The following is a 17149-nucleotide window of genomic DNA, read 5'->3' on the forward strand; positions in this document are numbered from 1 at the left end:
ACAAAAATTAGCTGGGCGTGGTGGTGGGCACCTGTAATTCCAGCTACTCGGGAGACAGAGGTAGGGAGAACTGCTTGAACCCAGGAGGCAGAGGTTACAGTGAGCTGAGATTACACTACTGTACTCCAGCCTGGGCGACAGAACAAGACTCTGTCTCAAAAAAAAAAAAAAAAAAAAAAAAAAAAGAGACTTGCTTTCTTAAAGTTCTCGCTCTTTCCAGCCCGTTAGACCTCTAACTAACCAAATGGCTGAACTTACAGGAACCCAAGGATCTAACTTGCTTACATCATGCCTTCTCTTCTACTGCTCCATGCTGGTCACCTTGCAGCAGTTCCAGCTGTGGTTAGGGAGGATATTCCAGCACCATCCAAACAAAGACAATGTCAGTTAGTTCAGGCTGCTAGAACAAAAATGCCACAGTCTGGGTGGCTTAAACAGCAAACATTTATCTCTCATGCTTCTGGGCTGGGAAGACCAAGATCAAGGTGCTGGTAGATCCAGTGTCTGGTGAGGACCCACTTCCTGGTTTGTAGACAGCCGCCTTCTTCTATGTTCACATGGTGGAGAGTAGAGAGGAGGCAAGCTCTCTAGTGTCTCTTCCTAGAAGACACTATTCCCTTTCTCAAGGGCTCCACCCTCACGACCTAATCACCTGTCAGAGGCCCCACCTCCTAATACCATCACCTTGGAGGTATTAGGATTTGCTAATTTTGTATTTTTTGTAGTAGAGACGGGGTTTCACCATGTTGGCCAGGCTGGTCTCGAACTCCTGAGCTCAAGTGATCCGCCTGCCTTGGCCTCCCAAAGTGCTGAGATTACAGGCGTGAGCCACTGCGCGCAGTCCAGAGGGTGTTTTTCTAAAAAAATTATAATAGCCATAACTGATATTTCTACAGCTCATCACAAAACTTCAAGGTCCTTTCATGCATATTTCCTCATTAAATGCCCTGGTGAACCAGTGCAGTAGGCACTGCACTGCCTATGGATTTGGGGAGCACAAACATTCAGTCCCTAACAGGAGTGGAGGAAAGATATACTGGACAGGTTTCAGGCTGGCAGTGACATGTCACTTCCCATTGTTGGCAGGAACTGCAAACTCAGCAGCAGCAGCCTGTCCATGGCCGCCGTGGACATCCTCTACATTGACATCACACGGAGGTGGAACTCCATGACCCTGGATCAGCGGGACTCAGGTACCTGATAAATGCCTCTGCCATGGCCTGTGGGGGTCCTGACAGGCGTGGGTGGTATATTTTCTGTTCCTTCTTGTCAAAGGTTCAGATGGGGGAAGAAGATGATGCCATCAGATCTAGACATCATCCAGGGATTGAGCTGAATTTAAATCCTGGAGCATTGTCTGCCACCAAATTCTCATGCCACCGTTAGCATTCTTTGCCTTTGCTTAAGGCTCAGATTCCATCCATACTGGGAACACTCAGTTATTCATTCATTTGTTCACCCCTCACACACATTTCCTGAGCATGTGCTGGGCCCAGCCTTGGGTGGGCTGGAAGATATAGTGCTTGGTTCTTGTCCTGAAAGAATTCACTGTAGCATTGGGAGGCAGATGAGGAAATGATGCTGGGTAGTAGGATGCCTGGCTGTGGGGGAGAGAAGCTCAAAGAAGCTATCCGGGAACCCAGCGGAGGAGCTCCTCATCCAGGGAGGGCCAAGGAAGACTTCAGGAGAAAGGTGTATGGGATCAGCTGGTGAACAGGGCTGGGACAGACACTCTGGCAGGGCTATTGCCTGGCCTTGGCATGGACACAGGAGAGGCTGTTGAGCTTAGATCGTATCAAGTAGCCCAGATGGGCTAGAGCAAAAAGGGATGTGAGAAGGGGTAGAGATGGGGTTAGGGGAGCTGTCAAAGCCTTGAATACCACACAAGAAATTTTGATCTTGATCATCTAGGTTCTGTGGTGAAGGGTTCTGTGAGAAGAACCCACCTTCAGGTGGATGAGTTTCCTATCTTTTTCCTCACAGAGGGTGTTTCTCTCTTTCTCTCTCTCTTTTGTTTTTTGTTTTTTTGTTTCTTTGTTTTTGAGACGAAGTCTCACTCTGTTGCCCAGGCTGGAGTGGCATGATCTCAACTCACTGCAACCTCCGGCTCCCAGGTTCAAGCAATTATCCTGCCTCAGCCTCCCAAGTATCTGGGATTACAGGTGCGAGTCACCACACCCGGCTAATTTTGTATTTTTTGTAGTAGAGACGGGGTTTCACCGTGTTGGCCAGGCTGGTCTCGAACTCCTGAGCTCAAGTGATCCGCCTGCCTTGGCCTCCCAAAGTGCTGAGATTACAGGCGTGAGCCACTGCGCCCAGTCCAGAGGGTGTTTTTCTAAAAAAATTATAATAACCATAACTGATATTTCTACAGCTCATCACAAAACTTCAAGGTCCTTTCATGCATATTTCCTCATTAAATGCCCTGGTGAACCAGTGCAGTAGGCGTTATGAGTCTCATTTCACAGACAAGTAAACTGCAGCTCAGGTGACAGAGATCACACAGGACCTGTGAGCCCACAGCAGCCCGGCACCCACGCCACCCCCTCTTCTGGCTGCCTCCCTCCAAAAGGGACGCACAGAAGGGAGGCACCGGGTCGTGAGGAGTGGGGCAGCTTGCTCCTATGAGTCTGCGGAGAGGACCTGAAGTCAGGTTGGGAGATCCAGATTAGAATTGATTATGCCATTTCCTGCCCTTGTCAGCATGAAAAGTCATTCCAACTCCTCATCTCCAGTTCCTCATCTGTAAAATGGCACCAAAAATCCCTGCTCTCCAGGGTTGCTCTGAGGTCTTTGGAGTCCTTGCTGATAAGGACTGGTGCAAGCCAGTTTATCTTATTACTGGACACCCCTTGGGGAGAATCCTGGGGGCCGTCTGCCTGGCAGCTGCTGCACCCCTAGGCAGTCCTGCCCTACACCCATGTGGGCCAGAAACTTCCCAACCACAGAGGCGCAGCCCGTCCTTCCTGCAGGGCACCGGTGCTCAGGCATCATTTGCCGCTTGGCTTCATGTTTAGTAATGATGCTCCCGGCTGCCAGTTCTTGGCCAATTCTTATATGCCAAGCACTCCACAGGCACTTTACATGTGCAGCACCGGCTAGAATTCTCCTAGAGGTAGATATGATTATCTCCATTGTGCAGAGGAGGAAACTGAGGCCCAGAGAAGCATGGCTAGTGGATAAGGTTCAAACACCAATCCACCCGAGCCTCTTTCGGGTTGCTTTCTCCTACTAACTGTCCTAGAGTGAGATGACCACCAAGCTCCCTACAGCTCCCTTTTCTTTAAGTCAAAAGCAAAACCCAGGAAATAGCAGCAGTCATTGAATCAACAAGGTGAGTGCCTCTCTCGCATCTCTGCAGTTGGCAGCTCCCTTCCAGCCCTCCCTGGCAACCAGGAGAGGCGTGAGATGGAGCGTCTTCAAGAGAAGTAGGCAGATTAATTATCATTCCGAGGACTGAGAGTGCTCATGTGACAATCGAGCGGCGGCACTTTCTGCTGACACCTTCAGAAAGCAAAGAAGCGTTTGCTCTGTGAGCTGAATGTGGGGAGTCATCCAGGATCCCACGGAGGGGGCCAGATGAGGGGGTGGGGGTGGCAGTGGAATTATTAAATATTGAAATTGATCAGGAGTAGCAGCAGGAAGCTATTTATCATGTTTTGTTGCTGCAAACTAGCATTACCATCTGGCCCATTGTTAATTCTGAGTAGTTTTTCATGTTTTGTTTGCCTCTTAAATTGCTCCCGGTAAGCGGAATCCACAGGGGCTGTCCGCAATTCAAGCTCCGGTGAGGTTTTCTGGGGTCTGCCTGGGTCTCTGTATTCTGCTGACCAAGCTATGGAAATGAGAAAAATTCTTATTTTTAGCACATACTGATAAGCAAATTCAGGGTTGGGATCTCCCAGGCCTTTCGCCAGACCTCTCAGCCCCTGACTAGGTGGAGTAGTCATCACCAGTAGTAACAGCAGTTTTGAGATTACTTCATTTGTGCATATATCACTGCAAATTCTTGCCAGGCCTTCAAGTTGGGCAACAGCATCCCCTTTTACAGATGTGCACCCTAAGGTTCCAAGAGCAAAAGTGACTTGTCTAAACTCCCACAGCCAGGGAGTAGCAAAGGAAGGCAACATTTGAACTCAGGCCTCCTACCTCCTCGCCCAGGGTGCTCTTCCCCCATCCAGGGCTACACAAGCAGTGCTTGTTCACTTAAGTAATACAGAGGGTTGGGGCTCGTGAGGCAGGAGTCAGAGGGGACGGCAGCAGCAGGAGGATAAAAGTCAACTCACAGGGCCTGCTGGGAGGACAGAACTGGAGCAGAGAGGGTGCCTGTCCAACCTCTTGTCTCCCTTTCCTCCATCCTCTGAGTTTTCATCACTCCTGGAAGGAAATAACAGGGCCTGGGGGTCTAGAAAGTGGGCCTGGGCATGAAAGCCATGCATGGGAAGCCTTCTGTGCCCATGGTCTCAGTAGCCACTGCTGGTGCCAGCCAGGGCCCAGTTCTTGCCTCCTTCTCAAGGCTGGTCCAAGCCCCTCATTCTCAAGGAGAGGGGCATCTGGAGACAGCCAACTTCTTAGGACCATTCAGGAAGCTACTGAGTAGCAAAAGGAGAAGTCTGTGGTTGAGTGGTTGTTCTTCCTTTTGCCAAGTGTCAGCAGAAAGGCCAGAGGGTCTTCTTTTCTTCCCTCCATGGTGTGGAGCCGAGGGGTTTGAGAACCTCAGATCCAGTTAGGTACTGGCTGGAGGTGTGGGTGCCGTGCTGAGGGAGATGGCTTTCCCCATCCCACAGCTGCTGGGGGCTGAAAAGAAAGAAGCCTGTGAAGAATGGTAGAGCCTGGGTTCTCATACTCAAGGAACACGTACTCATTCATTCATTCATCCACTCAACTAACAGCTACTGAACATGCTACCAGGCATTGTGCCCTGCAGGGATATAAAGATAAATTATGTACAGATCCTAGCCTCTTAAGGAAAAAAAGGGACCATTTACTGAACATTTATATGGGACAGAAATAAAAAAAATGCTTGCTATGAATTACCTCATTTCCTTCTCGCACCATCCTGTGGGATAAGCATTGTTATTCCCATTCAACAGATGAAAAACCTGAGCCTGAAAGAGGTGAAATTATACAGACATGTCAGGTATTACAGTGGGGGCCAGTAGCAGTGACTCATGTCTGTAATCCCAGCACTTTAGGAGGCTGAGATGGGAGGACTACTTGAGGCTAGGAGTTCAAGACCAACCTGGGCAACATAGCAAGACCCCATCTCTATAAAAAACTTAAAAATTCACCAGGCATGACGGCACTTGCCTATAGTCCCAGCTACTTGGGAAGCTGAGGCAGGAAGATTTCTTGCACCCAAGAGTTCAAGGCTGCAGTGAGCTACAATTGTGCCACTGCACTCCAGCCTGGGTGACAGAGATCCTGCATCTAAAAAAAATGTTACAGTGGGGACCCTAGTATTTGAATAAAAATCAGTCTAACTTCAGAGTCTACTGCCCTTTCCATTATACCCAGTGTCTCTCAGTCACAAATGAATATGACATACAGTTGACAATTGCAATAGTATGCGACCAGAGCTATCATGGGGGGAAGCAACAGAGGAGGGTTGCTGTGAGGGTTAAGAGAGAATGCATAGAAGGCATGTAGCATGCTGTGACCCAGAAAAGCCACCCACTGTGCATTCTGCATCCTCGAGGGCTTAGCACATGGCCTAGAACATGCAAAGCATCTCGCCCAGTGCCCAGTGAGTGTTTGATGAGCAGACGAATGCAAAAATAAAAGATGCCCTGCATCCTCAAAGCAGGGAGTCCCGAGTGTGAGAACCGTGGCTCAGAGGAGAGGTGGTCTTTTTGCCAGAGTCTCCCTCCCCTCCTCTGAATGCCCAGTTGGACTGGATCATCACCCATACCCAGTGCCTGCTGTGTCAAAGTGCTAAAGCATCTTCCCCTCTCCTGAAGCCAGCCAGACCTTCCTTCTGCCATTGTAAGACTTTGGTACACACCGAAGGGGTTAACCAGATCCCTGATGCTTGAGATCTTTATGAACAAAAACAACCTGCAAAAGGGAACCTTGCTATTGAAATGGAGAAGAAAAACATGGTGCTTAAAATAATTAGGAAAAAAATCAAAACTAGTGAGAAAAAGCATGCACATGATGAAATCGAAACCTCAAATAATCAGTTTAAATAAGTGTGCTGTTGATTGTTTTGTGTTTTATTAGACCTCAGGTGCATAGAATTAGATTAACCATTACCCTTGGTTCATGAGACACTTCCATCATGATCCACACGTAGCCTACTTTTATTTAGTTAGTTTTTAAAATTAGCTGTTTTTAGTAATGGAATAAGTATCTGCAAACTCACTACGCAAAACAAAAGCTAGGACTTGACAGTGACCTAAATCTAATATGTGGCTCTCCTCACCTAAGGAACCCCCCAGCTGCACCCTGGGTTCATCATTCCCAAAATGGGCTTGCCTTCACCTCTGTCAGAATGTCAATGACTCTTCAAGAGCTTGATGGAATTTAGTAACATGTAGCTTACGCTCTCCAGGATGCCAATGTAATTGTCATTAAAAAAGAAAAAGATAAGGATTTTAATTTTCACTTCTAGAATTTCCAGCAAGACACAGAACTCTAAATGAGGATATTATCAGCAAAACTGGGATGTCATAGCCCTCAACTAGCCCTCTCATTGCCCAGAATCAAATAAAGAAACAAATTTGTCAGAGAAGATGCATTTATTTCATGTAAATTGCACTCAGGAGCTCCCTCTTATCACTTTCACATCTCCATGGTAAGAGACGAGGACAGCATCAAGATTCGGCAATTAAAGGCAAAATCACTGGTGTCAGCTGTGAGAGACAAACATTTTACTTGCAAAGGTAACATTTGAGCCGGGCAACCAAGTGTCCTGTCCATCTAACAAAAGACCAACATCTGGAGGCTTCTGAACTTTGTTTACTTCAAAGTCAGATGTTTTTGCTATTTTAAGATATAAGCTAAGGGTCCCTCTCAGTAACCGAAGGGAACATGAGAGCAAAGGAAGAAAAAACTGACTATGGTGTCTTCCCCACCTCCCCTTCCCATGAGAGCTCAAACACCACACACCCCTTGCTTGGAGAGGGAAATCTAAGAATGGCATTGTTTAATATCTGACATATGCTGAGTGCTCTTTGACCAAAATAAGAAATATTTCTTCCACTGCTCGGTGAGCTACATGCCCACCTCCGGGGGCTGCCTTGGTTTGACTTGCTGTATACCCAAAGTCACAGGCTCCAGAATCAGACAAACTGGGCTTTCAATCTGCGCTTGGTCACTTGCTAGCTAACCTCAGGCAAGTTAGGTAACTTCCTCCAAGCCTCAAGTTCATCATGTGTAAAGTGGAGATAATAATGGTGCCTGCCTCCTGGAAACATTGGGATGGATGAAATGAAACAAAACACAGAAAACGCTCAGGGCCATGTCTGCCTGTGGAAAATGCTCAGGAAGCAGGGCTGCCCCTAGTATGATCCCATTGCTCCTACTGCACTACTTTCTTGGGAAGTGCTTCCGGGGCACCCCTGCCAGCTGCTCTGCAGGTGTTGGGGACAGAGATGGGAAGAAGGGCCTGCCTTACAGCCAGATGAGAGAGTCAGGACGTGGCCACAACAGACTCTTCCTTTGTGGCCAGCAGAGTGCCAGGTCCTTCTCATCCCACCCTGGCAACAGTGGGGACAGTGAGGCTGGGGAAGGCAGAGGAAATGTGGTGCTGGCAGCCTCAGCCATGGCTGTGGGAAGCGGGAACCCTGCCCGCTCCCATCACTTACAGGCCTGTGCCGGCCCCCAGCTGCCTGCAGTCACTGGTCTCACAATTCCAACCCCAGGGAAGAACATTGGCACATTTCAGGGCCTTGATAGATGGACCCCTGTCCACTCTGCGTCCTCATTCATCACTAGCCTCACACTCACTCCAGCCAGAATGGCCGGCCCCCTCAGGCCCCCACCTCTGCAGGAACCTTGCTCACCACTGCCCAGGCCCCCTTCCTCACAGAGCCTCCTGCAGTGCTCAGGCTGGGCCCAGCACCATCTCACCTGCTCCACAGCACCCAGCGCTGCCCTTGACCACAGCACACATCAAGTACTGTGAGAGAACTTGGACATCTGCCCCTGACATGAGGCCAACATCTGGGAAACAGAGCTGTTCCCACCTGCATGAGGCCAAGCATTGAGCTTGGCATCCAGCAGGTACCCTGCGAACACGTGTCCCATGGGCCAGGGCTCAGCCGCGGCAACCCACCAATCCCATGGGTATCTGAGCCTCATGACCATCTCTCAGCGAAATCTCTCAGTCACCGACTGCAAGTCATCTGACGCCTCTGCTCACATCAGCTGGAGTAAGCCCAGGCTGAAATGTATTTGGTTAACGATGAACAGAAATATTGAAGAGTATTTTTATTTGGAATGTTGAGCACAGTCTCCCTTATACATAAACATGGCTTGCCCCCTCCCCCTGAAATACAGGAAGCTGTGGAGAAGTAGGCCAGTTTCACGCAGCGCCTCTTGCGAGGTGTCTGGCACGAACAATGTTCTTCAGCCTTGAAATTATCTCGCAGTCAGATGGGCTTCTCTGGATGTGTGCCCTACACGCTTACAAAATAGTTGGCGTCAGAATTATTTTTAATAAAAGCAAGTGAGCCAGCAGAGATGCCAGCTCAACCTCCGCCTCCCTCACCCAGACCCTGATCTCCGAGGCCTGCTAAAGCCACTTCTGTACCGGTAGTGCCACCAGGCGAGCTGCGGTCACACCCGCTGCCCCTTTGTCGGGCGAGTGCCTGCCCTTCCTCATCCTCAGTCACCTTGAGGGTGGAGATGCCCATTGTCAGGCCCCACCCCCAAAAAACAAAGTGGGGAAAGCTGAATTCTTTTCAGTGTAGGCCTCCCCTCTCCCTGCACTTGTTGCTCACCATCCCCAGATCTTGCAGAAACAGCAGCCGCAGGATCCAGTGTTGTGCAGAAAGCTGGCAGCTGAGTTAGACAGGCTGGGTTTCAATACGCTGCTACCTGCCATTGGGAAGCCCTGAGAGGGGGCACTGCACCTCTGGGAGCCTCAGTGTGCTTTGAAACAGGGCAATGACATCTACCTTGGGGCACTGTCAGAATTTAGTGATAAAGTATGCACCTGGCCCAAATAGTAGCTTTTTCTGTGTCTAACCACCACTATCCTTCCTGGTGGGGGTGTGTGTGTGTTACAGACTACAAACCGTTTCCAACGTCACCTGTCCACACAATGCACACACTCCCAGTGAGCTCTACCACCACCCTGTATACAGAAGAGGAAACCAAGGCTCAGAGGGCTAGAAACAGCTCCCCAGGCAGGCAGGGGCAGAACAGAGCCGGCCCCGAGTCTCAGTCCTGGTCTGCCTTGTGCAGTGACAACGGTCACAGGCACATGAAGATGTAAGCCCCGTCCCGGTCCTCAAATGCTCCCAGGCCCGAGAATTGGGCAGAACTGTGTTTAGGAGGACAGTCTGGCCTCTGGTCTTGGCCAAGCCTGGTGTTAACAACAACAGCGTGTCCAGGGAGCTCTTGGGCTGTGAGGGCTTCCCCTCCCCCACCCCTCTCATCTGTTCCTCCCACGGCCTGGAGCAGTCAGTAAAACGTTTGTACACACTTTATTGTTGCAAAACACAGCACTCAGTGCTCCCAACTGCTCTGAGGGGAGGAATTTCTCTTATCCCAGATTTAGAGCTGTGATAATAAGGATGGGACGGGTTAGGGGCCACCTCCAATGGCCCCTGCAGTGCTCAGGCTGAGACTCAGGTCTCCTGACTGTATCTTCTCCAGCAGGTTCTCTCCTAACGTGACTGCCAGCGATTGACACTAACACCAGCTACATTTATCAAGCACCCAACACAGGCCAGGTGCTATAAAAGCCTTTTTAAAAAAATTAATAGGCTTAATATTTTTAGAACGTATCATTACAGAAAAAATTGAGCAGATAGTACAGAATTCCCATGTAGTCCCCCACCCCCATGCACACAGTTTCCTTATAACACCATCTTGCATGATTGTGCTGTTATAATTAATGGAAAAACCTTGGTATATTATGATTGACTCAAGTCTGTAGTTTGCATTAGGGTTCACTCTTTGTGTTGTATAGTTCTGTGGGATTTGACAAATGCATAATGTCATGTAGCCGCCGTTACAGTGTCATACAGAATAGTTTCACTGCCCTAAAACTTCCCTGTGCTCCCCCGTTCAGCTCTCCCGCCGTGAGCCCCCGATCTTTTTACTCTCTATAGTTTAGCCTTTTTCAGAAAGTCATATTGTTGGAATCATAGAGTATCTAGCCTTTTCAGACTGGCTCTTTTCACTTAACAATGTGCATTTAAGGTTTCTCCATGTTTATTTATGGCTTGCCAGCTCATTTCTTTTTATCTCTGAATAATAGTCCATTGAACGGATATGCCACAGTTTGTTCATCTATTCACTTACTGAGATACAGCTTGGTTGCTTCCAGTTTTTGGCAGTTATGATTAAAGCTACTATAAACATTTGTGCATGGGTTTGTGTGGACATAAGTTTGTAACATGACTGGGCAAATACCCAAGGATGTGATGATTGGATCGTACAGTGCAATGGTTAATTTCAGGTGTCTACTTGACTGGAGTAAGGGATACCTAGAGAATTGGTAAAGCATTAGTTCTGGCTGTGTCTGTGAGAGTGTTTCCATAGGAGATTGGTGTGTGAGTTGGTGAACTGGATGGGGAAGATTCACTCTCAATGTGAGTGGGCACCATCCAATCAGCTGGGCGCCCAAATGGAACAACAACAAAAAAGGCCAAGATGACTCTCTCTTTCTCTCTCTCTCTTTCCCCCCACCTCTCCACTCCTCCCTCTCTGCCACCCCCTTCTGGAGCTGGGACACTCTTCTTCTCCTGTCCTTGGGCATCAGAACTCCAGGTTCTCTGGTCTTTGGACTCCAGGACTTACACCAGGTCCTCCCCTTACCCCCAATCCCCCGCCCCAGCTTCTTAGGCCTTAGGCCTGGGACTGAGAGCTACACCATTAGCATCCCTGGTTCTGGGGCCATTAGACTTGGACTGAGCCACACCACTGACTTCCTAGGGTCTCCACTTTAAAGATGGTCTGTTGTATGTGGGACTTCTCAGCCCTAAGCCAATTCCCCTAATAAATCCCCTTCCACATATCCATATCTATTAATATCTATATCTATCTCTGTATCTATATCTATCTATATCTATTTATCTCTCATATATATATATATATATATGCAGTGAGTCTTCCATATCCATGCATCCCACATGTGCAGATTTAAATCAACCATGGATTGATAGTTTTTTTTAAGAAAAATAAAAAATAATATAACAATTTAAAAAATACAAATAAAAAATATAGTGTAACAGTTATATAACATTTACATTGTTTTAGGTATTATAAGTAATCTAGAGATAATTTGAAGTATACAGCAGGATGTGCATAGGTTATATGCAAATACTACACCATTTTGTGTAAGGAACTTGAGCATCCGCAGAATTTAGTATCGGTGGGGTTACCTGGAACCAATCTCCTGTGGACGCTGAGGGATGCCAAACTGTCTTTCAAAGTAGTAGTACCATTTTGCATTCCTACAAGTAATGAATGAGAGTTCCTTTTGCCCCACATCCTTGTCAACACTTAGTATACTCAGTTTTTTGGATTTAGCCATTTTGATAGGTATATAGTGCCACCTCATTGTTTTACTTTGCAATTCCCTAAAGACATTTGATGTTGAGTATCTTTTCACATGCTTATTTGCCATCTGTATAACTTCTTTGGTGAGGTGTCTGTTCAGATCTTTTGCCCATGTTTTAATTGAGTTACTTTTTATTGTTGAGTTTTAAGAATTCTTTGTATATTTTGGAGACAAGTTCTTTATCAGATATATATTTTGCAAATACTTTTCTCCCAGTCTGTGGCTTATCTCATTTTCTTAACAATGTCTTTTCAGAAGTTTTTAATTTTAATGAACTTCAACTTAACAATTTTTTTTTTCCTTCATGGATCTTGCTCTTGGTGTTGTGTCTAAAATTTTATAGCCAAACCCAAGGTCATCTAGATTTTCTCCCATATTATCATCTGGAAATGTTATAGTTTTGTATTTTACACTTAGGTCTGTGATCCATTTTGAGTTCATTTTTGTGAAAGGTGTAAGGTCTGTGTTTAGATCCTCTTATTTATTTATTTTGCTTGTTGATGCACCATTATGCCAGCACAGTTGTTGAAAAGACTAACCTCCCTACATTGAATTGCATTTACTCGTTTGTCAAAGATCAGTTGACTATACTGATAGGGGCCTACCAGGACTCTCTCTTCTGTTCCATTGGTCTAGTTACCTATTCTTTTGCTAATACCATACTGTTTTGATTTCTGGAGCTTTATAGTAAATTTTGGAGTTGGGTAGTGTCAGTCTCTGACTTTGTTCTTCTTCTTCTTCGGTGTTATGTTCGCTATGCTGGTCTTTTGTCCTTTCATATAAATTTTAGAATTAGTTTGTCAATATCCACAAAATAACTTGCTGGGATTTTCATTTGGATTGTGTCGAATCCATAGATCAAGTCAGAAAGAACAATAGTGATCTTTCTATTCATGAACATGAAGTAGTTCTTCATTTATTTAGATCTTCTTTTATTTCTTTCATCTAAGTTTTATAGTTTTCCTCATATAGATCTTGCACATATTCTCTTAGATTTATACCTAAATATTTTATTCTATTTTGATGCTAATGTAAATGGTATTATATTTTTAATTTCAAATTCCAATTGTTCATTGCTAATGTATTAAAAATTGACTTTCCTATAATAATCTTATGTTCTTCAACCATACTATAGTCATTTGTTACTTCAGGAGGTTTCCTTGTCAATTCATTGGGATTTTCTACATTGACAATCCATTGAACAAAGACAATTTTATTTCTTCCTTCCAAATCTCTATACCTTTCATTTCCTCTTCTTGTCTTACTGCATTAACTATGACTTCCAGTCCAATGTTGGACAGGAGTGGTGAGGGGGGACTTTTTCTTCCTGATGCTAAGAGGAAAGCATCTAGTTTCTTTCCATTAAACTGTAAATTTTTTTTGTAGATATTGCTTTATCGAGCTGAGGAAGTAATTGCATTGGTCATGGTGTATGATTCCTTTTTTTTTCTTTTCTTTTTTTTTTTTCCTTAGTGATAGGGTCTTGCTCTGCTGCCCAGGCTGGAGTGCAGTGACACAATCTTGGCTCACTGCAGCCTCAAAGTCCTGGGCTTAAGTGATCCTTCTGCCTCCTGAGTGGCTAGGGCTACAGTCGTGTGCCCTCACACTTGGCTAATTTATTTTTTAAAATTTTTTCTAGAGACTGGGTCTCACAGGATTGCTCAGGCTGGTCTCAAACTCCTGGACTCAAGCAATCCTCCTACTTTGGCCTCTTAAAGTGTTGGAATTATTTGGTGCCCAGCCTATGATTCAATTTGCTGATATTTTATCGAGGGTTTTTGCGTCTATGCTCAAGAGGAATATTGGCATGCAGTTTTTCTTTCCGGTAATGTCATTATCTGGTTTAGGTATTAGGGTAATGCTGGCCTCACAGAATGAGTTAGGAAGTGTTTTCTCTGCTTCTGTATTCTGGAAGACGTTGTAGAGAATTTGTATCATTTCTTTCTTAAACATTTGTTAGAACTCACCAATGAACCTAGCTGGCATGGTGCTTTCTTTTTTGAAAAGTTATTGATTATTCATCTTATTTCTTTAACAGATAAAGGCCTATTCAGATTATCTGTTTATTCTCTTATGAGTTTTCATAAATTGTTTCTTTCAAGGAATGGATCTATTTCATCTAATCAAATTTGTAGACATAGACTTGTTTGTAATATTTTTTTATTTTCCTTTTAATATCCATGAGATCAGTAGTGATAGTGATGATCCCTCTTTCATTTCTGATATTAGTAATTTGTAATACTAATTAGTAATCTAATAGCCTTTTCTCTTTCTCTGTTGTTGCTGTTTTTGTTTGCTTTTGTTTGGTTTTGATTAGCTGGGCTAGAGATTTATCAATTTTATTGATCTTTTCAAAGAACCAGCTTTTAGTTTTCTAGATTTTCTCTATTGATTTCTTCCTATTTTTAATTCATTAATTTGTGTTCTGATTTTTATTATTTCTTTCTTTCTGTTTATTTTGGATTAAATTTGCTTTTTTCCTGGTTTCCTAAAATGGAAGCTTAGATTATTGATCTTAGATCTTTCTTCTTGTCTAATTTATTGCTATAAATTGTTCTTCTAAGCACTAATATCACTGGATCCCACAAATTTCAATAAGTTATATTTTAATCTTTGCCTAGTTTAAAATATTTTAAAATTTCTCGTGAGATTTTTTTTGGATCTATATGTTGTTTAGATATGTGCTACTTATTCTCCAACTATCTGGGGACTTCTCAACCATCTTTCTGTTATTGATTTTTAGTTTAATTCTATTGTGGCCTGAGAGAATACTTTGTATGATTTCTATTCTTTAAAATTTGTTAAAAACATGTGTTTTATGGTCTAGGATATAGTCTGTCTTGGTGAATATTTCATGTGAACTGAGAAGAATGTATATTCTACTCCTATTGGATAAAGTATTGTATACATGTCAATTAGACATAGTTGATTGATGGTGCTGCTATGTTCAACTGTACCCTTACCAATTTTCTGCCTGCTGGATCTGTCAATTACTGATAGAGGGGTGTTGAAGTCTCCAACTATAATAGTAGATTTATCTATTTTTCTTTGCAGTTCTATCAGTTTTGTCTCACATATTTTGACACTCTGTTGTTAGGTGCATACATGTTAAGGATTATTATGTCTCCTTGGAGAATTGTCCCCTTTATCATTATTACTCACCTTCATCCCTGATAATTTTCCCTGTTCTGCAGTCTGCTTTGTTTGAAATTAATATAGCTACTGTAACTTTCTTTTAGTTAGAGTTATCATGATGTATCTTTCTCCAACCCTTTACTTTTTTATCTACTTTTTGTTTGTTTTTACATTTAAAGTGTGTTTCTTATTATCTTTAAGCTGCTTTTCAGTTGGGTCTTGTTTTTGAATCCTCTCAACAGTCTCTGTCCTTTAATTTATTTAAACCATTCACATTTAAAGTACTTATCGATATAGTTGGATTATCATGTTTGTAACAGCTTGCTATTCATTGACTTGTTCTTTGTTTCTGTTTTTACTTCTCTTTTCTGCCTTTTCTGGTTTTAATAGAGAATTTTGTATAATTCCATTTTATCTCTTCTTTTAGCATAGCAATTATACTTCTTTTTAAAAATAGTCATTATCCTAGAGTTTGCAATTAGTTTCCAGCTAATGAGTCTGTTTTCAAATAACACTATACCACTTCACAGATAGCGCAGGTACCTTATAATAGAGAACTTCCGATTTCTCTTTTCCATGCTTTATAACATTGCTGTCATTCATTTCACTTATCCCCAAGCTATCGTCACCCAATACATTGTTGCTATTATTACTTTGAACAATTATCTATTAGATCAATTAAAATTAGAAAAAAACATTTTGTTTTATCTTCTATTATTTATTCTCTAATGCTCTTCCTTTCTTTATGTAGATCTGAGTCTCTGGCCTATATCATTTTTCTTCTCTCTGAAATTTTTTTTAACATTTCTTACAAAGCAAGTCTACTGGCAACAGATCCCTTCAGTTTTTGTTTGTCTGAGAATGTATTTCTCCTTCATTTCTGAAGGATAATTTCACCGCATACAGAATTCTAGGTTGGTGGGGTTTCTTTTTTCAATACTTTCAGTATTTCACTTCATTCCCTTCTTGCTTGCATGGTTTTAGGTGAGACGGCTGGTATAATTCTTGTCCTTAAGGCATTATATATACCTTACCTAAGGCATATATTCCTTACCTGTATATTACCTATACAGGTATTATTTTTCCTCTCTGACTTCTTTCAAGATTTTCTCTTTGTCTCTGGTTTTCTACAGTTTAAATATGATATTCCCTAGGTGTAGATTTTTGTTATTTCTGTGAGCTTTCTGGATCTGTGGTTTTGATGTCTGTCTGTAATTTTTGAAAATTCTCAGCTATTACGACTTCAAATCTGTCTTCTGCTCTTTTCATTCTTCTCTTTCTATATTCTCATAACATATATTTTGTACTTTTTGTCATTGTCCCACTGTTCCTGGATATTCTCCTTTTTTTCAGTATTCTTTTACTTTAATTCATTGTTTCAGTTTAGGACATTCCTGCTGACATATCTTCAAGGTCACTGATTCTTTCTTTGACTGTATCCAATCTGCTGATGGGCCCATTGAGAGCCTTCTTCATTTCTGTTATAATGTTTTTTATTTCTAGCATTTATTTTGGATTCTTAGAGTTTCCATCTTCTCCTTACACTTTCCATCTGTTCTTGAATACTGCATACTTTTTCCGTTAGAGACTTTAACATATTAATCATTATTTTGTATTCTCCATTGGATAATTCTAACATCTGTGTCATACCTGAGTTTGTTTCTCATGCTTGCTTTATCTCTTCACACTGTGTGTTTTCCTGCCTTTTAGCAGGTCTTGTAATGTTTTGTTGAAGGCCAGACGTGAAGTACCTGATAATAGGAACCAAGGAATCAGGCTTTCAGTGTGAGGTTTTATTTTATCTTGCTAGGAGCTGGGCTGTGTTTATTTACTGTAGTCAGACGTGCCAGAAGCTTTGGTTTCCTCCAATTTTTTTTTCTCTCCCTCCCTATTGCCTTTAGATTTCCTTAAAAACTCCTTAAATGGAATCTTTTTCTTGGATCTGTCTCAGTTGTAATCCACTGTTATTACGCTGGAGTGAACCCTGTTGATGTGGTGATAAGGTGCTGGGTAGAGAAACATTTCACAATCTTAAGATTAAATCTGTTCCTAGTGGGCTTGAGTCCATGGGCTGTGACTTTCAGAAGTGCTTCTTAGCCCCTTTTTTCTCCCTTTATGTGTGAAAGCTAGAAAGTCTAGAAAAGCTAGAGTTATCTAATTGCCCTTCCCCTAGGTCAGATCAGCCTCTACTAAAGTAGTTTCTGGCTGGGTGTAATGACTTACACTAAGTAGTCCCAGCACCTTGGAAGGGTGAAGCAGGAAGATCAGATGAGTTTA

The 17149-nt window shown here is 43.5% G+C and overlaps 1 protein-coding gene across 8 annotated transcripts in view; it reads left to right on the forward strand.

Annotated features, from left to right (window-relative positions):
• Positions 1–17149, forward strand: part of TTLL11 (tubulin tyrosine ligase like 11) — a 272684-nt gene that overhangs the window by 230015 nt on the left and 25520 nt on the right. For 6 of the 8 annotated variants that reach the window (XM_077968073.1, XM_028834888.2, XM_077968075.1 and 3 more), the window contains one exon: positions 1087–1193. In XM_077968073.1, coding sequence (XP_077824199.1) covers positions 1087–1193 — 107 coding nt within the window. Of the gene's footprint in view, positions 1–1086; positions 1194–5960; positions 6209–17149 lie in introns of those variants that run through there. The other 2 variants (XM_077968074.1, XM_077968079.1) reach the window with 1 other exon arrangement.

The sequence above is a fragment of the Macaca mulatta genome, chromosome 15, assembly GCF_049350105.2.
Source record: "Macaca mulatta isolate MMU2019108-1 chromosome 15, T2T-MMU8v2.0, whole genome shotgun sequence".
In the NCBI taxonomy this organism is placed as follows: Eukaryota; Metazoa; Chordata; class Mammalia; order Primates; family Cercopithecidae; genus Macaca; species Macaca mulatta.